This window comes from Myotis davidii, unplaced genomic scaffold (assembly GCF_000327345.1).
Source record: "Myotis davidii unplaced genomic scaffold, ASM32734v1 scaffold450, whole genome shotgun sequence".
Classification (NCBI taxonomy): Eukaryota; Metazoa; Chordata; class Mammalia; order Chiroptera; family Vespertilionidae; genus Myotis; species Myotis davidii.
The window spans coordinates 595,016-605,459 of NW_006282385.1; the positions used below are offsets into that span (position 1 = coordinate 595,016).

At 41.1% G+C, this 10,444-nt stretch overlaps 1 protein-coding gene across 1 annotated transcript in view; it reads right to left on the reverse strand.

The window, feature by feature from the left end:
• Positions 1-7,887: 7,887 nt before the first annotated feature.
• Positions 7,888-10,444, reverse strand: part of CD200R1L (CD200 receptor 1 like) — a 17,792-nt gene continuing 15,235 nt past the window's right edge. The window contains exon 5 of the mRNA XM_015559097.1: positions 7,888-8,343. Within this exon, the coding sequence (XP_015414583.1) occupies positions 8,331-8,343 (13 nt within the window). The 3' untranslated portion in view covers positions 7,888-8,330. The remainder of the gene's footprint in view (positions 8,344-10,444) is intronic.

Genomic DNA, 10,444 nt, shown 5'->3' on the forward strand with positions numbered 1-10,444 from the left:
CTGTATCAACCAAGCCTCCTGCTCTCTCCAGCTCCGTGGCTGCTGGCCGTCATCTTGGTTGGGTTAATTTGCATATAGTTGCTCTGTTTGGCTGGTGGGCGTGGCTTAAGGTATAGCAAAGGTACGGCCAATTTGCATGTTTGTCTTTTATTAGATTAGATGATTAGCAGCATATACTTGGTCTAGTGACCTGGTGCACAAAATTCATGCATGGGGGGTGTCCCTCAGCCCAACCTGCACCATCTCCAATCTGGGACACCTTGAAGGATGTCCTACTGCCATTTTACAGGGATCAGACCTAAACTGGCAGTCGGATAGCCCTCTCACAATCAGAGACCGCTGGCTCTTAACTGCCCCCTGCCAGCCTGCCTGATTGTCCCTAACCACTCTGCCTGCCTGCCTGATCACTCCTAACTGCCTCTGCCTCGGCCCCCGCCTCCACGGCTTCATCAGGAAGGATGTCCGGAAGTCCGGTCTAATTAGCATATTGTGCTTTTATTACTAGAGATCACACAGGGAGAACAAAGAGTAAAATATTTAACTGCAGCAGTGTTTGATTATATTCTGCACAGTGAGAAAAACCTGGTCATTTTCAAGGTCCACCATTTCTTACTTCTTTTCAGTCGGGTCAAGTTTCTAAGCTTTCTAAATCTCCGTTTTCCGGCCAATGAAAAGAAAAGAGGATTCCACCGAGTCTCCTATCTACCTATTCCAGGACTTCTGTGAGGATCAAATGAGATGAAGCATAGGAAAACACTTCACAGACATTTGATTAAAGTATAAAATGTTTCCAGCCATCCCCCATCAGCCTGATCACCCACAACTGTCGTCCCATCCTGGCCTGATGACCCACAACTTCCCTTCCCTCTTGGCCTCTAACTGCCTCTACCTCAGCCCCACCACTATGGCTTTGTCCAGAAGAACGCCTGGAAGGTCTCCTGGAAGCTGTCCCAGTCTAATTAGCATATTAGCCTTTTATCAGTATAGATAGAGGCCTGGGGCATGGGTGCGGGCTGGCTGGTTTGCCCTGAAGGGTGTCCCAGATCAGGGTGGGGGTCCTGCTAGAGTGCCTGGCCAGCCTGGGTAAGGGACTGAGGGCCGTTTTCAGGCTGGCCACAACACCTTCAGGGTGGGGGTCCCACTGGGGTGCTGGCCAGCCTGGGTGAGAGGCTGAGGGCTGTTTTCAGTCTGCCCACAGCCCCTTCAGGGTGTGGTGGGGGGTCCTGCTGGGGTTCCTGGCCAGCCTGGGTGAAGGCCTGATGGCCGTTTTCAGGCTGGTCAAGCCCCCTAGCAACCCAAGCTCCCAGCCTCTCCTTTTTTTTTTTTTCAGCGCCTCCTTGAGTAGAGTCCGGAAGGGGTGGGCTGGAAGCAGGTATCTGTGATTTATTTATCTTCTATAATTGAAACTTTGTAGCCTTGAGTGGAGCCCAGAGCTGGCCAGGGCAGGCGGGAAGCTGGGCTTCCTCCATAGTCAGGGGCAACCCAAGCCTCCTGCTCACTCCAGCTCCATGGCCGCCGCCATCTTAGTTGGGTTAATTTGCATACTTGCTCCTGATTGGCTGGTGGGTTTAGCAGAGTAGTAGGGCGATGCTTATTTTGTATGTTTCTCTTTTATTAGTGTTGATATAGAGATAGATTTGATCAACATTTTATTTTACATTTATTTTTGAGTTTAGTGTTATGGCTGACATATACCAATTAATTAGCAAATATTTAATGAGTTAATGACTGAATTCACTTAGTACATATCAATGTGGGTGCCATAGGTGGCTTTTACAGTTAGATAATCACTTGAGACCCAGCTCTTTGGACCTTGTTTCCAGGGCTGATTGTGTTTTATCCATCATCTGTCCATTCATCTCTCCAATCTACCAAAGTGCCAGACACCATGCTAACCTGTAGGAAGTCGGAGATACAGTAGGTCTTCGGGTTATGTCAGAGATCCATTCCTAAGGTGCGACGTAATGCGATTTTCGCCATAAATCGGAACCCACCTACATAAGCACCTACGTCACTCACATGAAGCACATACACAGCAGTAATGAAGTGATACAGTAAAAGAAATTTAAAAGAAAGATAACAATTCCTGACCTTTACTTCTGGTAAATACAGTAAATAATAAAAATCATAAAGCACATGTGTACATACATCAAAATGAAGGAACTTTTTTTTATAAATAAATGGGAGATAGCGATGTAATCACAAAATGACATATGACAAGTCCCACGTAACCTGAGGACTGCCTGTACACTGTCATTCTGCTCACCACAATGTAAATTGAGGGCTCTCTGGCCCTTTGGCACCATTTCCATCTCCCACTTTGTCTAGGTACCTGTGGGAAGCTGGTGAACGGAAGTACAGCTCTCAGTGTAGACATACACACTAGTACTGACAAGAAAATGCTTAGCTTTCTTCCCAGGAAGTGCAGTTGGACACATGTCCAAGAGCAAAAATAACAGAAGATGCTGCTTCCCATCTGAGCACTGTGGGCCCTGACTCTCACTAGGCCTGGTTACACAGAGTCATTGGGCAGATCTATTGAACCATCTTTCTGGCCTGTTGTGGGTATTTAGAAATGGAGAGAGAATGCAGATTACAAAGAAGAGGAGAAAATTCTATGGAAATTTAATAATTTCTGAGTATCCTGATTAGACTCCTTGTTACTTTCTTCTAGTCCAGAAAATCATAAGCTACATGCCACAGGGAAGTTAGACTTTCAAAGATTGTGGGATTCTTCTTCCTGCTACCAGAGCATAATATAAATATAGTAAATGTTCAGAGTTCAAATAATAAGTCTATAGGTAAACTGTGAGCTTCTTGTCTAAAGTTCCTTGCAATTCCCAATGGTCCCTAAGAGTTCCAGCCTTCTAGAAAAATATTTTCCTTTAATGTCTAAATAAAATAACTGAAGTGTGACCAGTGCAATTTAGATAAGTTCATCAACCTCCCCAGCATTTTGAAGATGCCTGATGGAGTACTTGCCTTCCCTTGCTGGCTTTTATCCTCTCTCATCCTGAACTTTGACTCCAAGACTAATTCTTGTCATCATTGGTTTCCCATCACTAGCTCTGCCAACTGCTGCCCTCTTTGTACTGATTTCCCCAGAATGTGGTGCATGCCTTCTTCCTCTGCTATCCTCTCATAGAGAATTTATGACCATCCAACTCTCTCTTTGTAGCTAAGGACCAATCTATTTCTTCTTTTACCTGATTCCTCAACAGTCCCAACAACTCCTATCTCTGGAGCCCAGAGAGAACACTTTTTTAATGCTGATTATTTTAGTTCCCTTTGTTTTGGTATTCCCATGCATTCTACAACTTGGACCCTAACTTTCCTATCTAAACTTTGAGTGTATTTCCCTAAACATATAATTTTTTTCCTTTTCTCCCTCTTCTCTTGTTTCCAGGTTGTAGAAAGGACTAAAGTGAGGTTCAAACAAGCACTTTTTGCAATTACTTTACTGCATTTATATTCTCAAAGTTTAGATGTGATGTCTCATGTCAAAGCTGGACATGTGAGGTCCTTGGTATATGGTGACACTCAATAATAACCAACTCTTTCTTGAAGTAATAATCTAATGAACATTTTATGTGTTGTTCTACTTTTTCATCTTGTGATACTTATGAAGACTCCCATAAATTTCCTCTTGAACCACAAGACTCACTCCAAACAAACAAACAAACAAACAAGACACAACACAATAAAGTCCACTTTGTGAATGCTCTCATCAGCAAGCAAACAAGTTTACACTCCAGCTGGCTTCGTAGAAACACATGATGGTCATTTAACTCAGAGAGTCTGTTTCCTCTTTCGTAAAATGAGGAAGTTGGCCTAGTTTATCCGTAGTTTCCTTCCAGTTTTAACACATTGCCTCTAAAAGTTGATGGGGGAGGAGATATGGGATTAAACCCAGGAAGTAGAGAAGGCCAGCTAATTATATCTGTAGCTCCAACCATCTGCTGCCATTCATATAACAGGCAGCTATTTGCCTTTTAGTGATTGGTGATCTTAACTCTTCAGCTTAAGAAATATGTGAGTACTAACGTTGGTTTAACCACTAAGCAATCCTCATATTTCCCCTTTCCCTGAAATGAGACTATTACTATCCACCCCTATCTCATTTGATAAACAAAATGTTTCTATTAAAAGTGTCAGGAATAGTATAATTCAAGTTTGGGAACTGAAAAAAAATTTTTTTCCTCAATTATAAATTAAAAAATTTTTCCTTTCTTCTGTTATTGTTCCAAAACTACCCAAGAAGAACTTAAAAATTAGTAAATGGAGGGTGGTTGTGCAGAAAATTTAAAGAAAAAAATGCAGAATTTTTGTCTGAGGTTAACAAATTTTGGCTAGCTTTAAAATGTTAAAAGAATTAAGTTGAAGCACCATCTAGTGGCTCTTAATTGTGTTTTGTTTAAAGTTGTTCCCAATTTTTCTCAATTCAGGACCACAATTAGTTTTTTTAAAATATATTTTATTGATTTTTTTTGCAGAGAGGAAGGGAGAGAGATAGAGAGTTAGAAACATCGATGAGAGAGAAACATCGATCAGCTGCCTCCTGCACATCTCCCACCGGGGATGTGCTCGCAACCCAGGTACATGCCCTTGACCGGAATCGAACCCGGGACCTTTCAGCCCGCAGGCCGACACTCTATCCACTGAGCCAAACCGGTTTCGGCAGGACCACAATTAATTTATTGAATATATATACATATGTGTTCAGAAAAGAAAATATGTGTTTTTTTTTTATCTTAATGCAGGGCTAGGAAGTTGAGAGGAAGTAGCTGCAGCTTTTTACTGTCCTCTAACCTAACATCACCTAGAAAATCATGACAGTGAGAATGCTATAGAGAAAGAGCATGAATTCAGAGAAATCGTTTTCAGGAGGAATGGAGTCCTTTCACTGGAAAAAGGATTAACACAATAAAGTCCCATAGATTTCAGTTCCTCTGTTTCTCCTACTCACATCCTCACATCCTTCCTATGAGCACACAACAGTATATTTATCTTCCCAATCCTACCATGCAGACATGTGATTATTAGGTGATCTTTGCACACACCCCAGATCTCAAGCCTTTTCATACCACCACATCCCTTAAATTTACATAACAAGCAATTCTGCTATCATAGAGATGGCTCTCATATTTGTGATTTCTATCTTCTGAAGTCATGTACTTCATTATTGCTAGAAGAAGAATAGAAATGCACATGAATAGAGCATGAGCTGCTGTTGCAATGTTGACAGCAAACCTTGAGATTGGCAAACTAGTTATTTGTATCAGTCAGAATTAAGTTAAACTGTTAAATTCACTAAAATAACAGTGGCATGAACAAGATAGTTTATTCACTTTCTCACAAAAGAAATTTACATGTAGGTCATTTAAAATTTAAACTGTCAATCCATGGTCATCAGAGTCCAGAATTCTTCCAGCTTGGTTTTCCACAATTTTAGTGGGTGGCTTCCATCCTCAATGTTCCCCTTGGCCCAAGTTGGCTGCTGGACCTTCAGTCATCACATCAATGTTGAAGTCCAGGTGATATGGAAGAAAAGCCAAAGAGGACTTCTTTTTTCTCTTTAAAGAGCTTTTTCAAAAATCATCAAATGATTTATGCTCACATCTCATTTGGGAAAAGTTTTTTGGGTGGTCACACTCAGCTGCAAGGGAAACTGAGAAATATCTTTTAGCCAAGTATGTCCCCACACTCAATAAAATTGGAGTTATGTTATTAAGCAATGCATCAGAGACATATGTCACAACAATGCTGTGTAACAAACAACCATAAAACCTCTGTGATAAGAATTGCTCAAATATTTGGGAAACCAGTCTAAGTCAGAGTTCACAGTGCTCAAATGTCAGATAGGCAGCTCTTGTGACCCTACTGAACTCCTTCTCTTGCCCAGGAGGTAACTAATTATTGGATTGTCTAGGCTGGCCTCAACGGTGAGAGGGTGGGAGGACCAGGGTAAAGTTAGCTCTGCTCTACATGTTTCTCATCCTCCGGAAGACTAGCCCAGGCATGTTCTCATGGAATATCATGTAGAAATATGCAGGATCTCTAAGAGTTTGGATCAAGACTGGTACACTACCACTTATACCATATTTGAATGGCCAAACTACATTGCATGGGGTAGGGGGAGGGTATCACTCTTTTTATGGAGGGAACTCTAAAGTCACTGAAAAATTACATGAACTGAAGGAGAGGTGAAGATTTGGAGTCATGAATATAATCATCCACCACAAGGAAAAAGGGGAAGGTGAGCACTGAACCAGGCAACTAGCAATCTGTGCTACAGCATTTTCAGTCTGTCACAGAATTGTATTACTAGACACTTTTGTGTCCTATGCTCTGTTTTAAAAATGAGGAAATTATTATAAAAGGAAAATAGAGGAAAGAGCTAATGCAAGTCATATATGACATTATTTACTAATTTAATTATTTCTTGACTCATGTTCTAATGGAGTATGTATTAATCTTAGCATTTGCCTATTCTTACCATAGGCAGAAAATGGCTAAATGTACCCGAAACCTGACCCTATTTAATCCAAGACAGCTACACTACATTTTCCAACTTCCATAGAAGTTAGTGTGACCATAGGATAAGTCTCCAGCCAATGGAATGTGAGAGATGTGATTACTACTCCAGGCCTTGTTCATGAAAACCTCCCCCGCCAAAATTTCTCTCTCTCCCTCCCTCTCCTCCATTTATCACTGAATGGAAATACTCTGAGGCAGAGACATAGGATAAATGCTAACTTAGAGAACCACTCTTGCCTCCTGCCCTAGCCTCAACAACCTGCACTAGAATATGAAATGAGCAAGAATTAATGTTTTGTGGTATAAATACACTGAGATTTTCCAGCAATTACACTATCCTACTTATATATAGTATCCTCCAAATAGTATGCATTCATGTCTTCCCTTAAAGTATTGCTAAAAAATAAAATTAATATTCCAAACCACCTGCCAATTTACATAAGAAGTTTTTTTATTTAAATAAAAGAACACTTTTGCATAGCCAGGGTGTGTCTCAGTGGTTGAGCATCGACCCAGGAATCAAAAGGTCACCAGTTCGATTCCCAATCAAGACATATGCCTGGATTTGTGGGCTTAATCCTCTGTGGGGGTTGTGCAGGGGCAGGAAGCAGCTTATGGATGTTTCTCTCTCATCAATGTTTTTTTTATCCCTCTCCCTTCATCTCTCTCTGAAAATCAATAAAAACATTTTTAAAAAAGAACACTTTTTACTAAAGGATTGCCATATGTATCAGTGAAGAAAGGGTTTCAGTTTACAGTGGTCCTAGAAGATGGTAGTGTTTCATTAAGCATTATTACTCTTAGAACCATTAACCCATGCTAACCTGGAGTGAAGATAAAGGAGAGCTGAGAAAGAGACTTGAGACACTGGAACTCTGAGCAGTAAGGTGAAACTCAGCTCTGCTTCCAATGACTCTAATAACTCCTTATTTGGGATCAACTTATAATTTTTTTTCAGAAATGCACATAGTGCTGGAAATAACTCCTATCCGTTTATTCAATGATCAGTCTAAACATGCAATACAACAACCCCACTAACTGTCAGCAAGTTAGGGGGAAGGGGGTGGGAAGTCAGCTATGAGCTGACTCGAAGACAGTGTTTGTAGTTGCCCCTGCCATTGCAACATTGATTAGCATCTCAAGTGGGCCAAAGAACAAGAAGTTAGGACAGTGATTTTCAACCTGTTTATCTCATGTCATACATAAACTAACTACTAAAATTCTGCAGCACACCAAAAAATATATTATATTTTTTGCTGAACTGGCAAAAAAAATAGGTATAATTTTGATTCATTCACACCAGACTGCTATTGTTGTGTTGGCGATTGTCATTTTTTTATTTGACAGTCTAAGGGAAAAGAAGTCAGTGCCCCTAACTAGTCAAGTAAACATTTTAAAAATCCTTACTGCACACGGGGAAATCGCTGCGCTAGGATGAAAGCACTGTCCAAAGAACCCAAGGGTTGCAGAAAACTGCACAGAATTGTTGTAGGCTTTTGCTGAGTCATCTTCCTCTTTAGGGTGAGAAGCAGGGTACTTTCTCATTTTCAAATAAAACTAACCAGAGCAAAGGTGAAAGTAGATGAGTCATCCTAGACATTTATAATGGCAGGCAGCAAGGTTTGCATGTATGTAGTTTGAAACAGGCCTTGCAAATCATTACATTGGTTCTCATAAACACAAAGGTATCAGGGTAACAGGAGCAGTTGAGCTAGATGTTGAATTTGAAGGCTGATTCCAACTGAATGCATTTTTGTGATATCTCATCAAATTTAAATTAACGTCCAGATTTTTTATTCTCGTGCTCTAGGAAAAAGAAACATAAGGCATACAATTACTCAGGAATAAATACAAGCCTTCCGAAGTACAGAAACTTGGAAGTAAACACTTAGGTCCCCCATGGAATTCTCAAACGGTGGTCTAGGATAGGTCACTGCTCGGAAAAAAACTACAGTAAAGCAGAAGCTCTTATTCCAGCAATGCCTACCTTTGCCCTGGCTCTCAGTTGTTAAAAAAAAAAAGCTTTACGGAGGGGGCGGGGGGGGGATGGCGGAGGTATAGACGGACATGTCCCGTGCTTTGTCCCGGAGCTGTTAGGGTGAGCAGCTGAAACGGGTAACATACAGCCCAAATAAACAGAGGATATTCAGCTGAGAGACAGTTTGCAGCCAGGAAAGGTGGAGGAATCCTGGAGAAAGCAGATTGAAAGTTAGAGACTGCAGCTGAAATCTCTCCCAGATCGCTGGCTCAGCTGCAGAGACTACGCCATCTTGAGTGGCTGTTTTTTGGAAACGTATACTGTACAGCCAAAGACCCGGCATCCAGAGATCGGCTGCTAACCCCAAGACACCGGATCTGGGACAGCACGACTACGTGGAGTCCTGTTTCTCATGGAAAGGTCAGGTCTCGCCTGAAGGTGGGGTTGGCAATTCAGGTTGGGGAGAGGAGTGTGCACGGGAAGGTCTGCGCCCCACAAAGATCGTGGCCTTTGGGGCCAGCGTGTTCCACGAGTGTGGAAGAGCCCCCACAGGCCTGCTGTCAAAAGGGAACACTTAAAATTAGCCCATAGCTGGACTGGATGCAAAAAGGCAACCTCAGATTTTGCCTGTGTGCAGGCTACTCAATGTAAGGAGAGAGAGGGTGTGCGGAAGAGACTGTGTGGGCGGGAAGGTGCAGGGTTGCGAATTCACGCAACTCCGCAGACTCTTGCTTTTTTGTGTGTGTGTTTTTTTTCTTCGTTTTTTTTCTTTTTTTCTTCTTTCTCTTCTCCTTAAATCCTTGCGTTTGATTATTAAACCCAGTGCATGGGATTTCCTAGTTGTGGAAACTCGCAGAGACTGCAGGGGAAAGTTGACTTTGTGGAAACTGGGAAACAGAGTGGGGTACCGATAAAAGAACCAGCTTTGGGCAGTGGAGTTCCAGAAACAAGTTTTAAGTGCAATAGAGAAAATAAACCCCATCTTTTGGATAGTGAGGCTGTATAGCCTCGGAGGTCAATCCAGAAACACTGCCACCCAAAGGCTGAGTCACAAACTAATTCTTATGTAAATACAAATTAAGGCAGTCTGGGAACAAATATGGTCTGCTTTAAAATCAGGACTGTGATTTACAACACGGAGGAACAGTGTATCGCAGGGAAATTCAACAGTCCTCTGAATACCTGGAAGGACTAAGGCGAGCCAGACTGAAGAGTAGAAGAACCGAAGGACCTTCACTACTGCAAATTTTTTTTATTCTTTTTTCTCACCTTCACCTTTTAACTAAGAAACCAATTTTTTTCTTCTTTTTCCATCACCTGATTTTACCCTTTTAATTACTACATTTTTATTTTTAACCAGTATTATTACTGCTACCATTTTACCATTTTTTAATTTCCATCACGATTTTACCCTTTTAATTACTACATTTTTTATTTTTAACCAGTAGTATTACTGCTACCATTTTACCATTTTTTAAAGTGCCATTTTATTTTCTCTTTATTTTATTTTGGAATTAGTGTTCTCCATTCTATTTTCATCATTCCTTTAGCATCATTTTTATCTACCTCAATTTTACCTCTATGCTAATACCCTCTTCCTCACTTTTCCCCTTTTGTTATCCTGTTTTTCTTACCCTATTCCTGCTTTAGATTTTCCCTATTCCTTCTTTTAACCTCCTGTCAAAATTTCACCCTACTTATATATCCTATTTCCAATCCACTGCTCTAAATCCTTGTACACCTCTCCCTTATCTCTCATCATTATCCAAATTTTTTTTCTTTTATCTTTCTATTGTTTTGTTGCTGTTTGCTTGATTGTTGAGTATATTGGTTTTTGGTGTGTTTTTTTTAGGATTGGTTGTGAGGCTGTTATGCTTTTTCTTTTTCTTTTTCTTCTGTTTTTTTTTCTCCCCTGCCCCCGCGCCGCCC